The following is a 24,834-nucleotide window of genomic DNA, read 5'->3' as shown; positions in this document are numbered from 1 at the left end:
AGCCTAAGAACGATTTCCCTATCTCCTGCACAGATCAGGGGTTTCACTGGAAATGTGCATGGTGCTGGCTCAGTGATTACTCTGGGCAGGCTTATCTAGACTGGTAAGGTGAAAAGTAGCACAGTTCAGACTGTCAGTGCTTTGGCTTTGAAGTTGTAAAATGCTTTAAAACAGAAAAATATTTTAACTATTATCCCAAATTTGTGTCAGATACGTAAGCTCCATGTAAAAGTAAAGGGATATAAAGCAACTGTTGGTTTTGGGTAAAGCTGAGTGCAACCAAAATTGCTCCTACTCCTAATACTAAACTTAACAACCAGCTGAGCATACAATGCATGAAGGATTAAATTAATCAGAAAAATTCCCATTTAAAAAACCTCCAGCTGGATCAAGAGTCCAGTGAAAAGGAATTCAACAGCTCAGCACGAAGAGGAAAGGTAGACAGAGCTTTTGAGAGAAAAATGTTAGAAAAGCTCTGACAATCTGCTAGTGAAGAACACATCCAAGCACTCAATTTATCAATTTTCTCAGACTGACTTTACCTTGGCAAAGGCCAGCTGGCCATGCTTGGATAGGCAGCTTTCTGGGGCTCTGAAGAATTTTACATGTAACTTATTTCTGTGTGCAGAGTGGTTCAGAATAAGGATTACAGGTACAAGGACGGTGTACCACTTGTCACCAATATTGTGCAGGAAATTTTGGGAAAAGAGCATGATGGCCAACTTAGATTTGGAATCTGCAAAAAATTCCATTTTGCCCAATGATATATAGTGGGGCAGTACACTTACTGTATCTCATGTCTCCTTCATTGCCATCTCACCCTTCATTTCTTCTGTATGCAAGATCATCACGAATGGCATGGAGCAAAGAGGACTGTGAAGCTCTGCTGCAAATACTCCCTGTGTTAGTACCTGAGGTTCTTCCTTAAATGACAACAGCAGTAGAAGGAAATTGCCATGACTTCAGTTTGTGTCGCTGCCCCCACAGATGATGAACAAGTGATACAGAGCTGCCAGAATTTTAATTTCACTTGACTGATGCTTGATAAAGCAATGGGAACAGAGGCAGGAGTGGTTTGTGTGCTGACTGAAGAGCAGTTTCATCTGTCTATGGAATTATCTTGCTTACTATCATGCTAATTTAAAACAAATAAACAACAAAAAAGCTTACATTCTGAAAATACAAACTTCTCACACCCGTAGCAAATAATGTGAAATCGTGATTTTCTTTTCTTCGCCCCTCTCATCTGTAGACTGAGCAGAGGTCAGACACAACACCAGCAGAACCATTCTTTGACCATTTCCTCTGGCATCTCTATTTAGTTCTCCACACTTCTACCTGATTATTATCCCTTTTAATTTCCATCAGGATCTGCACACTTGCGTAGTGTGCAGATCCTGATGGAAATTTACTGAAGGAATGCATTGATAAACATTTAAGCCTTGCAGCCGCTGAAGGGAGCCTACAAGAAGGGCAGAGAGGGACTTTTTACAAAAGTATGTACTGACACTACAAAGGGGAATGGATTAAAACTCAAAGAGGACAGTTTTAAATCAGGTATTAGGAGGAAGTTCTTCGCTGTGAGGGTGGTGAGGCACTGGAACAGGCTGCCCAGAGAACTTGTGGTTGCTCGATCCCTGAGAAGTGTTCAACTGTTGGATGGGGTTTAGAGGCCTGGTGGAAGACGTCCCTTCCTATGGCAGTGGGGGTTGGAACTGGATGACCTTTAAGGTCCCTTCCAAGCTCAACCACCCCACGATTCCCTCCGACTCTAAGCCCCGGGACCGCCCGCAGCCTCCCCTCCATGGCGGCCCCGCCTCACATGCCACCTCCCCGGGCAGCGACAGCCGCCTCCCTATTGGTCGACCCCGTCCCTTGGGCGGGGACAGCGGCGGAGCGACAGCCCGGGCGGCCAATGGGAGGGCGCGGTCGTCCCTCGCGGCCGGCGCCGGGGCCGGGGCGCGGCGGAGCCAATGGGAGCGGCGGGGGGCGCGCGCCGGGCCGGGAGCAGGTAAACAGCGGGGCCGGCCGGGGGAGCGGGATCGGGAGCGGGATCGGGGATGGGGGATAGGGGATACGGATGCGCCCCCGGGGGGAATGCTGTGGGCTGCGGCTGGGGCGGCGCGGGCCGGGGCCTGACGTTCGCGCGGGGTCCCGGGGTCGCCGCATCTCTGTGTGTGTGTGTGTATATACACGTACGTATACGTATATTCTTATTTAGGTATGTGTTTCATACATGTACATGTATAAATATATATTTACACGTGTGTTTCTGAATATACGTGCGTAAAATACGCGTCCATCTAGCTCTCCTGGGCGGTGGCGTCCCCACCTGCCATCCCAGGTTTCGTTTGGAAGTGCCCCGGGCGCACTTTCAGCGGCAGCAGCTTTTTAAGCCTTAGAAGGGACATGTGGGGAGACAGAACATCTGCACGGGCGCAGGGTCTCCTCTGGCCTCCTGCAGAACCTCTGCCTGGGGGGTGCGTGTGCGGTTTTTTTTCTTTTAAATGTAGGTGTGTGATGTCCCTGTCTCCGGCCATGCGCTTGGATGAGCAGGGAAGCAGAGCCAGCCCCGGTGTGTCCCTGTGTGTCCCCTGCCTGCCAGCAGCCCGTGGTGGCTCTCGGGGGAAAGCAGGGGCTCCCAGGCTCTGTGCCACCCGGGTAGGACGCAGGAACTCAGCCCCAGCACAGGTGTCCTTGAGTGTCCCCGGTGTGTCACCTCCAGCGCCTGCTGGCTCCCATGCCCCTGGCAGGATTAGGACCAAAGTGAGGACCTGCTCCTGCATGTGAAGTCTGACCCAGGCTCTGGGGTTTTGCTGGTGAAGGTGGGTCTGCAGGGCTGTGGTGCCTTTATACTGTGATGTGGGGTTGGCTGAAAAGAGTACTTGGGCTCAATACTGGCAAAATAATCCTTTTGACCCTCTTGGGGAGGGTCTGATTTCAGCTCTGCCAGCAAAATCGCCCTTTGGGGCTATGTGTTGTGTCTTTCTTGTGGGACAAAAGGGAACAGTGTTCAGATAAAATGGAGAAAGAAAGCTACAAATCTTTACAACCTCCTGTACCATCTCTCCTGTTTTTATTGTTTGTGATCTGAGGCTGAAAGTGAGTGGTATTTTCAAGTTCTCTTTTAGCCACTTAGACGGTATGTTCCAAGTCCCTTGTCATTTTAGCAGCATGCCTGTTCTGGCTTTATTTATTGGCAAGAACCTGGTAATCTTTCCTCCTAATTTTGGCCTTACCACTTCAGATTTCTTAAGAGTTTTTTTCCTTCTCTTCATATTTACCAACAGCAGTGATTGCTAGAGCCAAAACTTAGGAGAACATCAGGCTATCAGTGTCATCCCAAAGCTTTCTCTTGATCTAAATATAGCAAAGAGAAAACAATTCATCTAATTGCCATCAAAGAGAGCAATGTTGTCTTCTTATATTGTATAAGCAGGAGTTTTAACTTTTGAGTGGATAAGTATTCTGAAAGCTATAGCAGCTGTTCTGTGCTGTATATTGTACTGGTATTATTTGTGACAGATGAAATGCAGAGCAAAGAATTTAGGTTGTTTGCACCATGAAAATAAAAGGCAAACTGAGGCTACATCTAATGTTAGTGTGAAGTGGCCCGGTTTCATCAAAACCCGTAAAGCTGATTTATCGCAGTTGAGGAAAGAGGTCCCTTGCACAAAGGAGGTGGAAAGAGAGAATTGGTGACCCCAGCTTTCCTTCAGGCTTGGCAAGGCTGCTTTAAAGCAGGAGTAATTGTATTCCCACCCCGGCTACTCTGTTACACGCAGCACTTACTACTGACCTAGTTTTTGCCCCCTTTCATTTTTGCCACACGGTTTTGACAGTTTGGTGTTTTGGCTCTTAAATGTTGCATGATTTTTTGAATGGGATCTGATGGTTTGAACCCATCTACAGAGGCGAAGAGGAAAACTTTGCCCGATACAACCTACTGGGTGAGTTTGATGATAGGCTGGCACCATGTTGTTCAACTTCTTTGTTTAATGTATTTGGTAGACTATGCTCTAAAGCTTTCTGTGGATATAGATACCGCTCACATTTCCCACACACACCCCGGAAGCTCCTTCTGCTGCCTCAACCAGAAAGGAAGTGTGCTTGTCTTGATGCTCCGTGTTTTCCATTCCAGAACTGCTCTTTCCCCACTTCAGCTCAGCCTAGGAAACAGCTGGTATGCACAAACGTATTTGCTGTGCATGAGTGGGTAAGAAGGTTCTTGTGCTTTCCATTATGGGGTATCCAGCATAGTTTTGACAGGTAGAAGTCATCTTCACGAGGCCTTTTTCCTTAGTTTAACCAGTGAAATGACACCAGAAAACAGTGTGGTTCTGTAACACCCCTTTCTTGGTGGCCTGCTGCTCTGCGGCTCCCTTTCTGTTTGGCAAGCAAGCCCCAGGGCAGAAGCTTTCTCTTCTTTTGCTCTGCTCAGCCCAAAGGGTGCCCTGCCATGTGCTGAGGTACATGTGTTAGAGTCACCAGGCTGGTCCTTCTTCCCCTGAAGGAAAGACTGCTTAAACCAAAGCTCTCTCTGGCAGCCAGCACAGCCTTGGTGCCAGCTCAAAGTGCAGGTCTGATGAATAAACAGTGGCATTAGGCGAAATCTCTTCTGGGTCCATGGTGGGGCAGAGGGGGAGGACCAATGTCCCTGCCTCCATAAACTGTATTTCCAAGGCTGCTGCTTAGCTAAGAGCCGCACTGCCATAGGTGTTGCAGACCTCAGGTGAGAGTGGGCTGCTTGTCTGGGAGCAAGCAGAAGGCTTGTCATTGTAAGGCTTGACCCTACTGGAAGGGGGATGGCACGTTGCTCCCTTTTCCTCGTGTTGGCACTGCGACTCTGGGAGCCAGTCCTGCTGGGACCTGGCTCTGTGAAAGCAAAGGAAAACAGGTGCCTTACTGTCTTTTCAAAGGTCCTAGATAGCTGATGAGCACCTGGTGTTGGTACCAGAGAGATGGAGGGTGGTGGCACAACCCCTTTGGCAGGACCACATATGTATGTCGGTTTAAGGCAGCAGGGAGTACAGAGTCGGAGGATTTGTTGAGGGCTGGTTGCCACAAGAGCTCCTATAAAATTTTTGCGGTGTGTTTGTGTCAACCCTCACTGAAACCACAGCCTTGTAAACAAGGGACAGTAAAGCTGTGTTCAGGCCTGAATCTGCTTGCTGACCAGAAGTATCGTTGCATCTTTGCATGTCCATATCCTTGTTGAGGGAGAATAGCAGAAAACCTCCTTAAAATTGGCTGTGTTTCAACATGAGATTATTTTTCCATGCAATTATGAAGGTTAATAGTTGGCACCATCATTTTGCTATTGGTTTAACTCCTCCTGTGGGTATAACGAGGGTGTTGAAAGTAGGCTAATTGGCTGTCGCTTTTAAATCCTCTGCAGAATTTCTCTGTCCAAATTTGTTTTTTAAATACTGGGAGAAAAAGTTATTTAGTATTTTCATTGGATTGTTAAAACCCAAATATTGGTCCCAAGCTATCAGAGTAAGTCTTCATTTATATCTTCCCTGATCTCTGACATGGGCAGAAGGGTTTTAGAGTTATTTAAATTCTATAGGTCACAGATCCTGTGGCATGCGTAACTTACCCTGTTCCTGATCCAGAAATATGTCATGACTGAGTGACTTTATATATCTGACTCCTTTAAAGACCTAAATCCGATAACTGAACCAGAGTCTAGTATCCCAGCTGTAAACTGGGAGCCCTCGTGTGCTTAGTTGGAAGAGTGTGTTAATCACCCAGAGTGGAGATTTTGGTCTCTAAAAGAAGTAAGCACACAAATGCAAGTGTTAAGCAGCTCACTCAGTAAGAATGTTGGACTGCTATGAAGCTGACAGGCCCGTTGTGAGGGCTAGCCCTGCATTTATTTCCTGTAACTTTACCACTTTTATCATCAAAAGAGGAACAAAATTATATGGAAAAGCAAGAGAAGGCAGGGGAGGAGCAGATGCCTGAAAAATGTTTCACTTGGGTAGATCTGAGTTGATGTTCTAAAATTTCCTGAAGGTGCCAGATGCATTGAGGAGGCTGTGAAAGAAAGGGGGATCTTCCACTCCTCTCTCTTTCCTTCCTCCAAAGCAAATTTCAGTTTCTTTAGTGAGAAGCAAGAACATCTTACAGATCCTCAGAGTACCCACTCTGACCTCTCAGGCTGGCTGGTAGACAGCAGAGTGTGTTGGCTGGACTATGAATGTGTGATTCAGATTTAAGTGACTGTGTCCAAATCACGTGGCTTCTTCGGCTTCCTCTTCTGAGTTGGATCTATTTCCTGAGACACAGGAGCTTGGGTGAAATACTGTAGAGGAGAGGTGTTCTTGTAGATATTACAGCTTAGAATGCATTAGAGGTATGGTTTGGCTTTTGATGGGTGGCTGAGAATCAGAAGGTGACTTAATTACTTCAGTTGTTTTGTTAAGCTGACTTAATAAATGCTAAAAAGAATTTTCTATCACTTGCCTTTAAAGCTTCCTGAAACCCTGACTTTAAGGCTGCTGTGCAGTATCCAGGGCAGTGTACCTTCTCCCTCTGGTGTCAAGAAAGGAGAGCTGTTCTTTCTTTTTTGGACTGTGTCACTGCTTGGCCTGCTTTTCTGCACGGCCAAAGGAGAAAAGAGGCCAAACATTTCTAGTCCCCACTTTTATACTCCAAGTTTTTGCCCATCCAAATAACTTTGCTTTTAAACACAAGACGTCATAACAAAAAATCCGAAAATGGCTCTCCTAAGGAAAAGGGTCTTTTCCTCACTGCACAAACCTCTCCCTGTCCATGGGCAAAGAGAAGAACTGCTTATAAAATTCATCTGGTTAATAAACCGTCATAACAGGGAAGACAGCATGTAACTCCTGATTAGTGGCTTATGTAAAGCTGAGGCTCCAGGTTACTGAGAAAGTTCTCCTACTTGCCGATGCTTGCAGAGTGTTGTGTAAGAGCTTAGCTCTCTTAGCTTTCTATCAGGCAGCCAGTGTTTGAGTGAAGCTTTGTTTGGCCTGTGCAAAATAAACACTGAGTGCTGAGAAACCTCGTTTGTGGAAGGCAAGGTGTACTGGTAGGAGAGGGAAAATAGAGGTAGCAACTGCGAAAGCTGTGGCAAAGAAACAGTACTAGGTTTCTTCAGTGCTGCATTTTGCTGATCTCCCTGACTGCAGAAGTCACAGTGACTTTACCGGAGCGGATTGTCATGCCTGACGTGTTGGCAGGCTAAATCAGCTGTAAGGAGAAGATGGAGTTACGTGGCGTGCTGCAGCCTCCCTGCTGAAATTAAGCCTCCTTTTCAGACTTCCTGTTGTTTGCACTGTGGTGTTCACTGTTTTCTTTGCTCTGCTTGTCCCTTCAGCCTTGAGTAGGGCTTGGCTGTGCCCCTCCTGAGTGCTCAGTAGGAAAGCGGCGATGATCACATTCATGAACAATTCGGACAGTGAGGAGGAGCCCTGCAATGAGAGAACATCCCTGATGTCTGCAGAGAGCCCTCCAGTACCCTCCTACCAGGATGGCCTGCAAGCTTCGGAAGCAGGGGAAGTGCAGGCACACAGGGTAGGTGTGCGTCCGTCCTGGGGAGTGAGGACATGCAGTGTGATGACAGATGTCCTGCTACCCTTCAATCCCTCCTAGCAGACTGGCCTCTAGGATTGGCTTTGGCCAGTGTTGTCACTCTCAGCCAGCAGCAGCACTGCCTGTTTCCATTTCCTCCACTATGACTTTTTCCCCATTTTTATCTCCATATATACTCCTCCCTTTTCCTTCCTTTTGGTAAGGATAGAGGCTTTTAATCAGGACCTGATGCTCATATGATCTTGCAGGATATCCTTTTTAGCCTTGTTTTGCCAGATACCCTTTGTCTGCTTTGGTCCAGTGCAACTAATGAACAGAATCTAGTCCAGCTGCCAGGAAAGCAGCAGGATAAAGCAAGCACAGCATTGCTGGCAAGGGGAGGAAATTGTCAAGCTTATGCCACCTCAGATGACATTTCTTCTGTTTCAGCTCTGGGCATCTTGCCCTTCCTGTTCATGTATGCCTCTATATATTTGCACTTGAAGAGACCCTTAGATATTCATGGTTATGGTTTAAAAACTCCATTGCAACCTGCCTGCACTGGAATTTCTATTGTGTTGTTCAGTTGGTATTTTATAACTAGTTGGTACGAGGTTCTATTAGGACCCATTTGGTATACTGTGGTGGCCTGCAGCAGCCTCATAAGATATGATGGAATAAAGCTTTGAACGCAAAGAAAATAAGCATCTTATATGTTTGCTAATATTTCTTTTCAGAAGAGGCGAGCAGGTAGCAGCCGTGGCCCAAACAATATTGCTGGTGGAGAAATGTCTGGCTCGGGTATTCCAGTGAGAGAAAGCGCCCCGGAAAACGAAGAGGAGGAACTGACTCTGAAATATGGAGCAAAGCATGTAATCAAGCTCTTTGTGCCTGTCACCCTTTGTATGATTGTTGTCGTCGCCACCATAAAGTCAGTGCGCTTCTATACGGAGAAAAACGGGCAGCTGTAAGTGGGGTCTGCAAACAGCCTCTGAGTTTCGTGGGACCCCCAGCTCCACACGCACCTCCGTGCACACGTGTCTGTGCACGCAGAGCGCTCCCTTGGCAGGCTGGGGGAACCTTTACACAGGTAAAGGCAGCTCTATAAACACACAGAATGCTTACTAAGGTATGCTGCATTCACCTGTGTAAGTTTTTCCCATACCTGCATTACAGTGATTCGTTAGCACTGTCATTAGGGTGTCCTGAGAGAGGCCTGTGAGCAGTGTGATAATGGAGCTGCTTTGTTTTGCAGCATAAAAGGCCCAGGCTGAACTCCTAGGCTGTTCACTCACTGGCTGGCAGCAGTCAGGGAATAGCATGTTCATTTGGATGAGTGTCTCATTTCCTGGTGATATTTCTGGTTCCTGAAGACTCATGGTGTGGATACATAATTCCATCCAGCTCTTGCTGACTGTGTCTGACTCCTAGGGCCTGTCTCCTGGAGCTCTCACTGTGCTTCACGCATTGGGTTGGGGAAACAGGGACTGTGGTCCCTTGAACTGAACCAAAGGAAACAAAACAGGGTGGCGGGAAGGGGTGCAGGGTGATGAGAAGGGGCAAAAGAGTCCAAGACTCTCCTACCAAGTGTGGAAAGAAAGGGTGTCCCCCCTGTCAGAACAGCACCTGGGATATATCCTTCTAATTATCATGGAGAGGATCCAGAGCATGCAATAAAAATTCATGGCCTGGAGAGCAGGTACTAAAATAAAGTCATTTATACTCTCGGCCTTTTTGTTTTGAGCTCTGCCAGCCACAGCTTCTCTGCAGGAATGTGGTTTTGATAGAGACCACTAATCTTTAGTTGATAATTAACTTGAGCCCAGCCCCTTCAGAGGCCACATCTCGTGTTTGGTGTCCTTGATAGTCCTACCTCCCTTTCTTTCCCACACACAGAGGTCTGGTTTTATCTGGGGTGTTTAGTTAGAAGAGTATGTATACTTTATGTGGCTTTTGCTTTCTCCTGCAGGATCTACACCCCTTTCAGTGAGGACACCCCGTCTGTGGGCCAGCGCCTCTTGAACTCGGTGTTGAACACCATCATAATGATCAGTGTCATCATTGTAATGACTGTGTTCCTAGTTCTACTCTATAAATACCGCTGCTACAAGGTAAAATATTCATGACAGAGCCTTTTCCACCTGTTCCTGAGCTTGAGTTCAAGTGGGCCTTGCATGTCAGTGAGAAATATAGGCACTGCACTGGCTAATCCACATCTTAGTCATAGCAGGTATCAAATTGAAGCCTTTGTCAGTGGTGGTAGAGCTGTGCCCCTGCATGTGCTCTGCTGTTATTTAGTCACTAATGGCAGGCTCTTAAAAACGAGGCTTTCTACTTTGTGTTTCTCGGGTCTGAGTTTTCTCCATCTGATCCAAAGGTTTTGCCATTTGTACTTATGGACTAAGTTGTACTATTTATTGTAAATGCCTTATCTTAAGACATTTCAGGCAGCCTTTGTGGAAACTGATATTATTCCTGCCTGTAGAAGCTCCGGTGGAAGAGCACTAGGGTTGGAGGGAAAGGCACATTCAGGTTCTGTGGTGCCCAGGGAAGTGTTATATCTGGTACCAGCCTAGCATTTGAGCTCTGGCCATTCCTGCTTTGCAAACTCGTCCCAAAGATGAATTTGCCTTGAGCAAACCCATCATCCTCCCCACCAAGCAGAGAGAATGTGCTCACCTAAGCTATGAGCCAGTGTGGATACCCACAGAAATGCATAGGAAAGAGACTTAAAAAAACCCGAACAAACAAAACCACTAAGACACAGAATATGAAATGAAGGAGTCTGGGAGAACTGGGAGGAACTGGCTGTCCCTCCTCCCTGGCTGACCATGGGGAAGGCAGGGTCTTTGGGCATGGGAGGAGGAGTGCAGAGGGAGGCTGTCAGGCTGGAGTACTGTGACTTGTGCAGGGGTAACAGCCCCTACAATCACTGTCTCTTCTTGCCCTTGACAGTTCATCCACGGCTGGCTGATCCTGTCCTCTTTGATGCTGCTCTTCCTCTTTACCTACATATATCTTGGGTAAGTGGGAACGGTGCAGGTAACCTGTCAGTTCAGGCTCCTTTACCTCTTTGCAGAAAGTCCCCTGCTTGAATAAGGAAAGGAATGTCTCCCCTTCTCCAAATGGAGGTTTTAGGATTGTTAGAATCAGATAGCTTTCTTTTTTAAAAAATGGAAAATGAGGTCTTTATTAGGCAGTACCTGATTTTACAGTGCCTACTGTAAAAAATCACTGGGAAGTGATACTGTGAGCATGAAATGAACAGGCTGAACACTGTGGTATAGAGGCCCTGAATTATACAGTGAGAAGCAAATGGAGAGGAACTTCATGTGCTGAGGTGCTTCTCTGATTTGTCTTGCCTTTTTCTTAGACTACATTGTTTCAAGCTCATTCCCTTGGCTCCCATCTCAGACTTTTAACTTGTGGGTGATACTTGTTGAGACTTTTCATCTTTCACTGTGAGCATCATGCAACCTGACTTCTTTGCTGTAGAGAGTCATGTAGCTTCAGGCCAATGTACAGTGAAAACTTGAAATCCTGCCTGCTCAAACCCTTGGAATCACTGTTGAACTTGGGACTAGGGCAGTGTGGTGCTTGTCTGCACACACAAGGTGTCCATCTCATGCAGGAGGAACAGAGAACTCAGAGCAGCAATTGGCCACAGGGCAGGTTTCCCCTTTCATGAGTGAGAGTTGCTTCTATTCTGCTTCCTCCTGGTGTAGCTGGGGTCCTGTTTGTTTAACTACAGCTAGTAGGATGCTTTATATGATAGTTGCTTTTATTGCTTAGCTGAATTTTTGTGTTGTATTTCAGTGAAGTATTGAAGACCTACAATGTGGCCATGGATTACCCCACTCTGTTCTTAGTCATCTGGAATTTTGGAGCTGTTGGAATGATTTGCATCCACTGGAAAGGTCCCTTGCAGCTCCAGCAAGCATATCTCATTATGATCAGTGCTCTGATGGCATTGGTTTTCATTAAATATCTACCAGAGTGGTCAGCATGGGTGATTCTAGGTGCAATCTCCATCTATGGTAAGTCTGAGTTGTGACTGTCAAGGTGTGGCTCCTGGAAAGATCACTCTGAAGCAATCTCAGGACTGTGTATGTCATTTAAAAAACAGCTTTACGGTGCTACCAGCTTTAGAAAGAGGCAAATGGGCAGTTAAGTTGACTCCCTAGCTTATCTCTTGCTAACTTGGCTGTGTAGGTACTGTACTCCTACCCGGTCTTTCAGAGTGGATCACCAAGTCAGGGAAGTACTGAAACACATGTAGGGGTGTTGGTAGGGGTGGTTGGATTTTTATCAGTAGCAACCTGATAGTCTTGCAGGTTTTGTTTACTGTTATCGAGGGATCGCAGATTTTGGTATGAGTTATAAGTTTCAAGAGAACCTGCAGAACAAGAGAGATCCAGGAAGTAACATTCAGATTTGGGCAGAGCTCTGATGGAGGAGAGAGAGTAGGCAAAGAGGTACTGGACCAAAGGCCTTCATTCATGTGATACACAGAGCCAGTGTATGTAGCCATGGATTGTGAATGAAGTACCCCCACTCCTCCTCCTCTAATTAAATTCAACACCTCAATGAAATTCTGTCATCTGCTTTCAAAGAAATAATGTGATATTCTCAAGAGGCTTTTTATACGATTAGCACTATGAAAACTCTTATTATTACATTAAGGGTTGGAGATGGTATTTTAAGTGAACAACATTTTCAGGGACTAGAACAGCTAGAGTTAGGCAAAGTGGTGGAAACTGCCATTCAGGAAATCATGCAGTTAATATTGATATATGTTATTTTGAGGGGAGAAGGCTTTTTAAAGATAAAGAATGTAAAATATATATGATAGTTCAGGATAAGATTGACTGGCCCTTTTCTTTTTGCAGATCTGATGGCTGTTCTCTGTCCCAAGGGGCCACTGAGAATGCTGGTAGAAACTGCACAGGAGAGAAATGAGCCAATTTTCCCTGCCTTAATATATTCCTGTGAGTAAGATTAGAATGTTAATGTTTTTAGCTAGATTGAATTCTAATGAACTATTTCTGTGTCAAACCAAAGAGCACTATTTTAGTGACTTCCTTGCCCTAAGATTGGTACACATTTATATCTTGGAACAGACCATTTTAGGTGACCTTGTTTATGAGTTACAATGGTGCCAACTAATTAGCCAAAGGAAGCCCACATTTGCCACTTAGAGCTGAAATGTTTAGAAGATTTATCCTTCAATGAATACAGTGCAGAACATGCCCCTTTTTTCTGCATACAAAAACGTGTGTAAGGTGGGCAGTTGTGCTTGCAAGGTTCTGTGGTGAGATGATGCTCACTCAATAACTTATGCCTTGTGGGTAAGCTTTACAGGCACACTTTAAACATATCACGAGGCTCCATTCTTCCTGCAGTCCCCTCTTGCCCTGTGCACTGTACAGATGGTAGTGCTTAGAACGTCTTTGCTTCATTGTTAATTGCGTGGCTGCTTTGCAAAGGGCTCTGTTCAAGTATTGCTTTGCAAACAAAATCATTCGTCTCTTCCCTGGTTTTCTTGGACTGTGTAACTACTCTGGTGTCTGGTGCCCTTATCCACAAGGGTATATATGTGCTTGAGGTTATGGTAGTCAATGCAGGAGACTCAATGCTCATGGGACCTGGACTTGGGTGCTTCATGGACTTCAGTGACTTTTCATTACATCACTTGTAAGATGAATGAGTATTTCCATGCTCTGTGCTAAGCTGAGGATGCCTACAACCTGACTGATTTTTTTTTCCCCCAAGCATTTAGTGTTATATAAACGCTATTATATGTTCCAAGAAGAGCCTCAGTTGGCTTCATCTGCCCTCCCTTTTACTGGAGATTGTTATACTGACCTGAGACAATCAAGATGAAGTCTCTCACATGCTTTAGTGAACAAACAAAGAGTTTCTCTAAAGGAGAATGCAGTTCAGCAAATCATAAATACTGAATGAGAAGTTCTTGTGCAGAACATCAGTGTCTCCATTGCAAGACCACATTCTGTGGCTCCCTCTAGATGCAAAAGCATCACCTTGGCTGAGCTTGTAGTGGAAAAGCATGCACTGTATTTGCCTTGGCTTAATTTGTTTAGTTTAGCTTCTCTAAAAACAGGAAGACTGATGCACACTTAAATAAACAGATAATTTAAGTTTCCTTCCACTGATTTCAGAATGGTTTGTATTCCTTTTTAATTTAGGGATCCATCTCAAGAATAAACTTCCAAGTGTCCTTCAGTTGTTATTGGAACCAAAACAGAAATAGGCAATATTTTGACAGGATGGAAACAAAACAAACAGGCAGAGAGAAAACTAGCACTGTGACAACTCCTGCATATCCCCCCTCACTTGTGTGCTGTACCTCTAGCAGAACCATGAGTAAGCTATTAAGTTAACCTCTGGTTACCTTTTGTACTGCTATTATTTCCCGGGAAAGTCTGTTCTTTGAAGAGAAAAGCCAGAAATCTGGAAGAAAAAAAAAGGAGATGAAGACCCTAGTTCTAGAATTTTGCTTTCCTTAACCCACAGAGAAGACTATACTGGCTCTTAGCTATTTGTGCTCTGGGACCTTCTTAAAAACTGAATGGATGCACTGCCTTCATTTTCTCCCACCTTGCCTTCTCAGTGCCTGGGATAACCAGCCAAGAGTGAGTGTTTTAAAAGCATTTACAACGACAAAGATTTGTATTTTTAGGGACAGTTAAATACTTATTTCCTCTGGGCTATAGTGACCAATGATTTATGCAGCCAGTTACTTTCTCTCTTTCTTCTAGCTGCTATGATGTGGACAGTAGGAATGGCAAAGCCAGATACAGAAGCAAGAGGATCAAGTCAGCAGACGTGGGACGCAGGTTTGTTTGCATGTCCCTCTTCTATACAGAGCACTGCCCCATGGAGATAATGTCTGTGTTTTAGACTGCAAGTAAAATAAGCTTCTGAATCCTGACAGATGCATTTTTTTCAGTGTTGTTAACTGCAGAATTTCAGAGGTGACAGTACCTTTTAATGTTAAAGCAATAAATGTATGCAAAGGTTTGATAACTGAACATGCTGCTTATTTCAGGATAAGGCAGCCAACAAACTAAGCAATGGCAGGGCCACAATCCTGCTTTGAACCTGGGCCCAGAGCAGGTGCAAACTACATGTTGAGGTGTACAAAATGCCTCTGTGGTAGCAGCAACCTCCTGTCAGACTGACGTGGACTGGAGAGTTTGTATGAGCTTCTGAAAAATAAGAACTGTCAGATAGAATCATGGATCACTGTCTGGCTACTTCCAAAAGCACTATTAAGGGCTCTGTCAGATGGTGTTTTAATGGGGGCTGGGGGAATTAAATCTGTGAACAATGAAATGTGTCAGCTTTTTATATGTGAACACGCAGCTTCAGTGTCAGTGTGATCAGGACAGGACTTTTCTCATAAATGGCAGTCCTCCTAGTCATCCATTTCTGTCATATGGCCAGTTAGGGAATACCTGAGTACCTCCACCCCAAAGGTATAACAATGTGGGAATGCATATTAACTTTACTTGGCTTTACTTGTCTTTCTAGCCTGTGCAGGGCAATGCTTAGGTCTGTGTACGTGCTCGCTTGGTAACCCACTGAACTCCTGGGTGGCTGCCAGAGAAGCTGTGAACACGTACCCTTCCAGCTGTTACAAATAATGACACGTGTTTTCCTCAAAGCCACTAAATGTCTCTGCTTGAACTGGTCCTGATGATCACACCTCCAAGAAACAAAGGGCTTACCATTCCAGGGCAGCTTCACAGAAGTGTGGATTTCATGCACTAAAACAAGTTATAAATGTAGCTACCTCTTGTGTTTCTTTTTTTTTTGGTCTACTCTTCTTGGCCTATTTTTGTGGAACCAAGCTGAGGATGGGAGAGAACACCACAGGAACCCTTCACATACAGACTCTCAGATCCCAGAGATGAGGAGTCCTATTCCAACCCGCCCTGTCACTTCTTTAGAGGAGCTCGAGGAGGAGGAAAGTAAGGGAAGTTTTATACCTTGTTTTCAGTTTAGGCAGAGCCTGACATTTATACTCTTTGTGGTTAATGCTCTGTTACACAGTTTGGACTAATCACAGTTAATTTGAAGAGTTGTGACTTGTTTGAACAACAAAGATGTTGAGTCTGACTGTGTATTACTTCTTCCTGCCACAGAATCTGTTCTGGGATTGTAGTTACAGTGACATCTCTTGCCTATGTGGACAGTTTGAACAGTTCCTTGATCCCCTTGCCTCCTGTCCCCTCTCTGTCCTTGTGCTTTCTCAGGCAGTACATTATAACTGCAGCCCAGGGAAGCACCTCAGAGAATGAGGCTGAGGAAAAACAATTAGTGGGAGGCGGGGCTGGAAGTCTCAGCCTCCTTGGAAATGTGCGGGTCCAGGCTGGTAGCCAGGACTAGGAACCTTCACCTGCTTTCCAGGGGACAAGAATTTGTTCTAGAGGAGGCAAAACAGGAGGCTCAGAATTAACACTTGTTTTCTTTTTCCACTTCTTTCAGGAGGTGTGAAGCTGGGCCTTGGAGATTTCATATTTTACAGTGTGCTTGTTGGGAAAGCAGCTGCCACAGCTAGTGGAGACTGGAATACTACGCTTGCCTGCTTTGTAGCCATTCTCATAGTAAGTGAGCAGGCTTTTAAAAGCTCTGTTACACTCTGTTTAGCACAGCAGTGTTGCCAGAAGTACCAGCAGCTGAACACTGCTAAATCACTGCAGGTAGCATGCTAGATATTTAGGAGAAACCACCCAGTGCTCTGTGTATAAAGACAGGCTTTAAGCAGCCACTGAAGCTGAGTGATAGAGGCTTATCAGAGCAGAGCCAAGTGACGAAGGGGGTGAAACAGCCCCAGGAAAAACAGTTACAGCTGAACTGTTGGTGTGTTTGCTTCAGCATTAAACAACTGGGGACTTTTATCAGCCACAAGAGTCAATATTACAAATGCCACATTGATTAGCAAATGAAGTTGAAAAGGTTAGCTCCCTTGTGCTAAGGGGAGCTGCTAGTAAGAGAATGAAGACCTATCTTATTTTAGTATTTGAGCTGGAAACAATGGAAAGGAAGGAGACTTAAATCCATGGAAATTATCAGTAAAAGCAGAGGACAAACATACGGTAAAGGAGTTGGTCCTGCCAGGTCTAATGACCACACACTGTCAAGCTTTCACCTAGGTAGAAAACGATTACTATGCACTTGCTGTTTAATCAGCATCCTCATGGAAACCAACGATGAGAAAGGCAGGATTTTTATAAGGTAAAAAGAAAATCAATTATTGTGTCTTTCTTGGGCTGCTGTTTCCCCAGCTAGATCCTCAGGATAGTGAAAGTGACTTTCACTTGTGAAGACTGTGGATCAAAAAGCATGAGAGCTAGAAATGAGCTACCTTAAATAAAGAATGTTGAGTGTAGCTTTCCTATCCCACAGGTCAGAGAAACCTATAGGATCACCCACCTCCATATCCTGGGGTCCAGCAATGGGGAAATGTTCTTGCTTGTCTCTATGAGGCCAAATGCCCCAGTCTGTGTCTTTTATGATGCTGTTGAAATTCCTTGTCTCCTTCTGCAGTTTCATAATCTTGCTGCTGTGTGACTTTCTGGTTCCCAAAAAATGTACCTCCAGTGCCACAGCAGTAATCATATCTTTAAAGGTAGATGTGAACTAAGGAGCAGATGTAGGCCAGATGTTCCCTGAGAGTGTAAGAACAGAGCCACAGGCTTAGGTGGATTGTAAACAAAGTTCTAGCCTATAAACAGTTAAAAAAATTAATTAGAAAATTTTGTCTGCTGATCTTTAGCTAGTGGGTATTTTTGGAGCCTAGTGTCTTTGAAGGTTGGCATCATGGAGGAGTTAAAAAGGGCTTTGATGAGAGAAGGAATTGGTATCTAAATGCGCTTAGCCTTACTGTCTACTCAAAATGTACAACAGCTTCCGCACATGCTCCAAAAAACAGATCTTGGTCTCCTATTGAGATAAAACCAGATTTCACCTCTTGTAGTAATCAATCCAGTCAAAAGAACAGCAGTGGATATTTGGGTTGGTTTGGTTTATTTTGTTTTTCTTTCTTTTTTTTTACCCCAAGAGACCTTGTAAACTGGGAAGATGTTATAAGTACATTGTGCTGTGTATTAGTGAAGCTTCTGTATGCATTTTACCAGGATTTAAGTGCTTTTGTGTGCTGAATCAGTACTTCGTACATAATGGCACAGCACAAAAAGCGAAATAATCTGTAAATAAGTTAACCTCTTGGGGTCAGCTGTGTGTCAGCATTGGCTGTTTATACCACTGTCTCAGCAGAGAGATGTGCCTAAGATTGCTGAGGAAAAACCTGGCCAACTGGTGTGAAACATGAAGCTGTGGGCAAATGTACATCATACCATGGGTAGCTTGGGCAGGCTCCAGTGCTGTACAGTGCACATAGCTGATTATCTGTATATTGGGTTGTTGGTGGCAGATATGCTTCTGGTCATCTTACTGTTATGTCCTTGTGTTTTTTATTCTCTTTTCTCTGGCAGGGTTTATGCTTAACACTTTTATTACTGGCTGTTTTTAAGAAGGCACTGCCTGCTCTTCCCATCTCCATCACCTTTGGCTTGATCTTTTACTTCTCGACAGACAACCTTGTGCGACCATTCATGGACACCCTGGCCTCCCACCAGCTGTATATTTAGAAGAAGTGGGAGTTAGAGGATTCTTTTTCAAGCTTTGCTGTGAAGTATGGTACACTGTTTGGAATAGGTCATAAAATTTTTACACTTAGTGCCATATATTTGTAAGGAAAACACTAATTCTGTGACATGCTGTGTACTAAAAATCTAATAGTTATGTGTTAAACTGAGATTTTTCACGGGATTCTTGGTGAAAAGCCTGGCTCCTTGCTGGAAAGCCTGGCTCCTTGCTGATGTCAGAGTGTTACTTTTATGTTATTTGATGTGCACAGTGGCTGTTGAGAGCACAGAAACCTGTATGTAGAATGGGACACTGGAGAGGTGAGGGGTCTGATCTGGTCTGATCTTCCAGAAGCTAAGGTGTTTTTAGCCCTGGAATTGCACACAAGTTTTACTGTGCTGTGGAATTTCTGAGTCTTCATACACTTGAGGTGTTGTGCAAACATGAGGTGCAAGTAATTAGAAAAGCATAGCAGGCAACGTGCACAGAACAGAGCAGCATGTGAGCACTAGAGCAGTGAGGCTGAACTTCGTGAGCTGGCTGCTGTGCACACAACATCGGTTGAAATTACCCCAAATGCCTATTCATTCTGACCTTAGTTAGACATAGTGAGCCATGATGGATCTAGAAGAGGGTGTCAGTGGTGGGGTGCGTTCCTCACAGCAGCTGCTGGAGGTGGGGCCGCCCATTCCAGCACATCTGATCCCCAGTGTGGGAAAACAGATACTTTTCTGCTCTCTCCTCCCAACATTTTAATTTTTTTTTTTTTTTTTACATATTTTTCTGAGTCCATACTGGAATCCTCAAATTACCCTAAGGTGGAAATGACTGAACAACTCCAGTAAATCAGACCTGTAACTCACTGTGTGTGTTTCTGATCTCATTTCTGTGCGTTGTTGTAGCTACTCCAGAGGAGGAATTACCTTCCCTTTATGAAGAGGTTCCCTCTTACACTGATTGAGACTTGGTTTACCTAGGTTTTTGTACTGTTTAAAGATTTTTTTTTTTTTACGTTACAAATTTTTAAATAGCTATTTACTGTCAAAGGAACTCTTTTGGAAATATCCTGTCATAGTTTGTATCACAATATTGGGGTGGAAACTTTAATCTACTGTTATATTACTTCCAGGAGTAGTTACACACTGTCAAGTGAGTTCATTAAAAAAATCAGTGCTTGGTGCCAGTAAAAAGTATATAGATCTGACTGAACCTTTATGTTTTCTCCACCTTTGAAAATAACTTTATTTCTACTCTGAGAGTTTTTCGGTAATAGCCAAGTTCTGTGACTTTTCCTTTCCTTTTTACTTGAGTGTTTGTTATGCAAACAAGCTTTTTTTTCTATGACAGCTGATCAATGTCAGAATATGTAACACAAGATTTTGTGAATAATGCAATGTCAGTGAGAGATGCAGAACTTCATCTCTGAAAAAACTTTTTAGATAAGGCTTTGAATTACACATTTTTAATGTAGTACCTTTTTCTAATAGACTCGTTCAAGCTAATCTACTTTGATATTTAACAAGGACATCATGCAGGTGATTCAAACTAATTTTTAAGAAGCACGTAAGGGTTTTTACGAGTTGAGTGTGTGTGTGTCAGCCTGGACAATAAGTAATTCTTCCTCTCTGTTAGTTTTCTGTCCTCATTTCTTACATTTGCAAAGTTTGGATTTAACAACTGCAGACAGAGGTTAACTATTACTAAAAGGTATTTCCTTTGGAAACGTAAATCAGTAGAGTTCTGTCTGCTGATTTTTAAAGTTTTTGTGAGCGTTGTTTTTTCTATTCGTTTGTTTGTGTTTGTTCTTTTTAATTAAGTTATGGGGCCAAATTGGATTACAATCACTGGCAAACATGATTTCACTTTTTGCATTGCGTGGTGTAGAGAGGATGTGACATATCTGTATGTACTGGAGGAAAAATCCTGCTTGGCTTATCAGGGTTGTAGCATATTGTTAGAAACAATTTATTTCTATGAAAGCAGAGCTGATACTTGAAGGAAACTGGGAGGGGAACCTTCAAATATTGAAGGATCACTGCTGGAGCTGGTGGCTTTCTGCAGATATCTGCTTGCCAAAGATTGGCCTTTCACTGAGCAATTCAAAAGGTAACCAAGCAAGAGATTCTGTCAGTGCAACAGAATGTGGTGAGTGACAGCATGTATATACTGGAGTGGTTATAATTGTGTAAAAGCTCATATGTATTTACTACAAATATATATATGTGTGTGTGTGTGCGTGTGTTTGTGTGTGTTTATACACACATACATGCAATTTTAAAATGACATTGAGTGATGTCTCTTCTCTGGAGACATTTTCAGCTGTGCCTAAGGCGAAGTTTTGTCGGTGATGTTAATGTTGTGCAGCATGGCCCAAGCTCTGAAAAAGGAGAGGGCAGGATTTACTCTCCTTACTAGTTGGCTGCTACATGAGATACTTACTCAGTGACCTGGCAACTTGAAGGAGCAAAACATTTGTCTGTCTGTTGTGTTCACTCACCAATTTCAACTTGCTTCATGCTCTGCTGAACTGCAGTCTCTTTCACCCTGAAGAAATCCCAATACTCACACTGATGCACATCTCCCAAAAAGCACAGCTGTCAGGTAGGCTGGGGTGATGCCCTTCCTGATGCTGGTGTCACTCAACAGCCTGAAGTCGTATAGGAGATGCCATGTATTGGCATTTTCCTACATGATCCTGGTCACCTCTCCAGTCTAAATTGAGTGTTTCCTTGCATCTAATCTCAAATATAGCATGAACATACACCAGTCTTTAAGATGAAGCCAAGTCCATGAACAGAAACGGTGGTGAGCCTGTCTCATGCAAATCCCCAGTGTAACTTTTCATTGCTGGGAGGTACATGGCCTCCTTGCAGCATTTAGTGCCTTTGTTAGAAGCGTGTGCAACTTTGGCCTTGTAACCCTCTGAGCACGGAGTTGCTGCTTGTGCTTATTACCGTGTTTCCTCTTGCCCTCAAAAGCACCTTCACTATTGCTTTTGATTTTGATTGTTCTGGGATTGTTGTGTTTTGAAGTGTCTGCAGCGTGTCAAAGACTGGAGATGTGCTCTGCCCACAGAGGGTGCACAAGAAGCAGCACAGTCATAGAGAAAGTAAGAAACACGACACTCCTTGCATAACCATGCAGTTCTCATGGGATACTCGAGGTCTCATTCATAAAACTTAACTTCAGGCTCTTTAGAGAAGGCCCCCAGAAGCTAATCTGTGCTAGAAATGTTGTCTCCTTCCAGTTTACAGAGAGAAAATGACACATTTACAGTACCAGGTGTTTCAGAAAGAGCTTTATAAACACTGCTGAAGCTGTGCCAATGAGGGTTTGTAGATACAGCAAGGTCATAGCACCTGTATACCACAGTCAGAAAAAGGAGCAGTGGTCTGCTCTCCCCTACCTTCTTTGCACTGTTGCTAGTGGAGTCTTCTCCATGAGGCAGTTGGATGAAGCTGGACCGTCTTTCTGAGCAAATGGCACTCTCTGAAGGACTCTGGTGAAGAATAGCTCGAGGCTCACTGTCCTTGCAAAAGCAGTTGGAATTCCCTGTGTTACTCCCAAACCAGTAAACTTCCCTGCTTTGTTCTTGCCCTCATAGGTACTTCTAGTCAATCACGCTGTGTTTGCTTTCCTATTCCTTGTAACTTGGGTTTTGGTTTAAATTGAATATTAGTTACTTGTTCCCCTGAATCCCTGGGCTCCCTGTTTCTGTATCAGAGATGCTCCTTGACAGCCACGGGAGGGCAGTCGGTCTATGTGGAGAAGTACCAGCCATTTTAAAGTACTCTGCTGTGTGCCCCTTGTTTTTCAGTGAGGGTGAAGGCCCTAGAGTCTCCCTCGCAGCAGGAAAAGTGTAGGCACCCCACATTCCAGCATGGCTGCAGTTTTGGCACTGCACAGGAAAGACTTTCAGAGAGAATGAGCTCACTCTGTACCAGAATCCATTTAAAAACAGCTGGTTTCAGTGTGGTGCCATGTTCAGCACTGCAGCTCTGGGTGAGGAGCTGCTGTTACATTGCACACTCCATTTTGTTGGGGTTCCCCTTTTATTTATTTTTCTTTTTAATAAAGTATTCAGCCCTAGTTTCAGTCCTAAATTTATTAGATAAATTTTATTAGATAAATAAGATTTCTTCTGAGCATGCTCAAGAAAGAAAGGAATAATTATACTTACTGATTTGTCATTCTTCCTCTCACTTGCAGTTACCTGTTCTATCACTGTAGGTCTTGCTAATCTGGGGAGGGAAAAAGGAGCACACAGCTGTCATTGCAGCTCGTGGCAGTGGGTTGAGTTAGATCATGTTGGATGGGGCTTTGAACAACCTGATCTAGTCAAAGGTATCTTTGCCCATAGCAGGAACTTCCGAATAAATGGTCTTTAAGGTCCCTTTCAAATCATTCTATGATTCTCTGTTGTTTGTGCCTTAAGGAGAACTAGGGAGTATCCAATTTTCTTGAACTCAGTTGTTTTATAAGCCTGGACAAATGTGGTATCTTTGTCAGGACTTCTCCTCCCACTGTTTGTATGCCCCCTAACACACTGCTGCATTGCTTGTTGAATTTATCCTTGCTTCCTCTACCCCCAGTAAGGTAAAACGATGTGAGCTGTTCCCAATTCTGCAAATGAGAACCAGAACAAGAGAGTAAATGCTGGGTTTAAGCTTGGCTACTTAAGAAAGATCTGCCCACATCAGATCAGGGCATCAAACATCATCACATAAGTCACTAACATTTTTTTTTTTTACTTATTCCTTTGCAGCAGGTTTGCTATCACCCACCTTTTCCCATCTAAATTCAAGGCATTTGCCCTGAGCACTGAAGGAGTTAAGTAACTATGAACTGATATTTTCTTCGTGCAACACGTTTGACTGGTTCCCAAGAGCAGGGTTTGGGAGGTGTCAGTGCTCAGCACTATTTGTGGCTCAGTATTAAAAAGATATAAATAAACAGAGACTTTGAAGTGGAAGTGGCTAAACTCCTTGATATAGAAACCTGAGACAGGTACAGTGCCAAGTAGTTGGAATGGAAGTTTTCCAAAACTGGGAACTGGTCAAGCCCTATCAAATGCACCCTGAGCTAAGTGACAGGTCCTGTAGGCAAACTCAGGATTAGGTCTGTGCACAAATAAATGCCATGAAACCTGGCACTCCTGGACTTGCCTTGCAGAAGGGGGCGGAGTAGGAAAGGCTTTAGGCCTATTTTCTCCTATATCATTGGTTTCTATGACTTCAAGGAGACCTTGCTAACCCTGATATAAAACACAAGTAACTCCACAGCTAATTTGTGTTTAAGCAGACCAGGAATCATGTAAAAAGTGTGAGAGCAAGTGCAGAAGACTGATCCAACCTTTTTAACTTATGTCATACCATCTGCAATTTCTACAAAGCTAAATATAAGCAATTACAATTCTTCCTGACTTCATAGAGCTGCATCTATTTATGAGAGAATCTGAGCCTTCCTTCAAAACTGGTGTAAGACAAGCAAGATCCCTGGAGCTGAAGGTAGGTATTTGGAATTATTTTAAAAGCTACCTATCCTATGTGCCAACGGGTAGTTAGTAGCAATAAAGTGCCAATAGCATTAACAGAATTGTTCTAACAGGAACATCTTATCCCTTCATCATGCCAGAAACGGCACGCCCTCTCTGTAAGCCCCTACCAAATACAGCCTTTGTGATATTCTGGGAAGTTCAAATTTGAGCTATTTTTGTTCTCCAAATATTGTGCCCATAGTTTTCCAGAGTGTTCCATGCAGGTTTCAAGAGGCATGAAAACTGTAAACTTTCTTATTTAATAAGGAAAAAAGCCCCCTGGTTTCTGTCCCTTTGTGATTTGTGTGGGCATGCTAAGAATGAAATGGTGAACACACCAAATGATTTCAGAAAACTCATCATGCTGCCAATTCAAACTCCAGGTTGTGCAGCAAAGTAATAGAGAACAGAATTCCAGCAAATGTGTTTTCCTGTAGACTCTGAGCTGTGGCTTTTCAGCCTAGGGAAGAATACAAGGCTTGAAAAACTGAAACACACCTGAGGCATGGGTTAGGCTTATAGAAGAGGAGTGGGGTGCTGGCTTCTCTCACCAGGCTCATTATGGCAGTGCAGCTGTAACTTAAAGGACTTAAACAAGATGGGAAAATGAGGGCTAGCAGGGGACATAAAGCAATACCAAAGGCACTTGGGATGTAAACGATTAAGGCACCTTCTCTGCCACTGTTGTGTGTGCACATGCTGTTTAATACTGTCATGAAATAGGAAGTGATGCTGCAGAGAACAGTGAGAAAATCTGCATTTTGGGAAAGGAACATATCCTATGCTGTGAAATGAAGCCACCAGTTAAACTGAAGCCACAGTTGTTGAAGTGTGTGGAGTGGATGGTGCAGGATGCAGGCACTGCCCAGGTTTTGGGCAGTGGGACTGCTGAAGGAAAGGGTCATCTTTGTGCTCTCACCTTGGGCTCCTCTAGGCTAGAAATCTTCTCGGAAGCATCTGGGAGTTGATGAGAGAGTGAACCTGCAGCGCTGGTTCTTGGCACCGCTGTGCCTGAAGGCAAGGCCTTTTCCCTGTGCATGGCTACAGAGCATGTTGAAATTACTCTGCTGTGCTTCCACTGA

The 24,834-nt window shown here is 44.2% G+C and overlaps 1 protein-coding gene across 2 annotated transcripts; it reads left to right on the top strand.

Annotated features, from left to right (window-relative positions):
• Positions 1-1,946: 1,946 nt before the first annotated feature.
• Positions 1,947-19,718, top strand: PSEN2 (presenilin 2). 2 transcript variants are annotated; one of them, XM_027911286.1, is made up of 11 exons: positions 1,947-2,011; positions 7,349-7,545; positions 8,280-8,509; positions 9,512-9,653; positions 10,498-10,565; positions 11,359-11,579; positions 12,432-12,530; positions 14,322-14,399; positions 15,417-15,536; positions 16,054-16,172; positions 18,063-19,718. In XM_027911286.1, exons 2-11 carry the CDS (start codon positions 7,402-7,404, stop codon positions 18,216-18,218), a joined length of 1,377 nt encoding a protein of 458 aa, XP_027767087.1. In that variant the 5' UTR covers positions 1,947-2,011; positions 7,349-7,401; the 3' UTR covers positions 18,219-19,718. The 2 variants fall into 2 exon arrangements, with proteins under 2 accessions (XP_027767087.1, XP_027767094.1); XM_027911293.1 differs by lacking the exon at positions 1,947-2,011 and adding an exon at positions 6,281-6,302.
• The last annotated feature ends 5,116 nt before the right edge of the window (positions 19,719-24,834 follow it).

This window comes from Empidonax traillii, unplaced genomic scaffold, assembly GCF_003031625.1.
Source record: "Empidonax traillii isolate 1590-97213 ecotype Southwest subspecies unplaced genomic scaffold, ASM303162v1 scaffold31:size1920502, whole genome shotgun sequence".
Classification (NCBI taxonomy): domain Eukaryota; kingdom Metazoa; phylum Chordata; class Aves; order Passeriformes; family Tyrannidae; genus Empidonax; species Empidonax traillii.
The sequence above is the reverse complement of the archived record's forward strand: the minus strand, read 5'-3'. Positions and strand labels throughout refer to the sequence as shown.

Bases quoted from the DNA above. Each gene is read 5' to 3' on its own strand.
- PSEN2 (XM_027911286.1), top strand. From the start codon at position 7,402: ATGATCACATTCATGAACAATTCGGACAGTGAGGAGGAGCCCTGCAAT. The intron at 8,510-9,511 runs GTAAGTGGGGTC...TTTCTCCTGCAG, and splicing joins ACGGAGAAAAACGGGCAGCT to GATCTACACCCCTTTCAGTG. The intron at 9,654-10,497 runs GTAAAATATTCA...TGCCCTTGACAG, and splicing joins ATAAATACCGCTGCTACAAG to TTCATCCACGGCTGGCTGAT.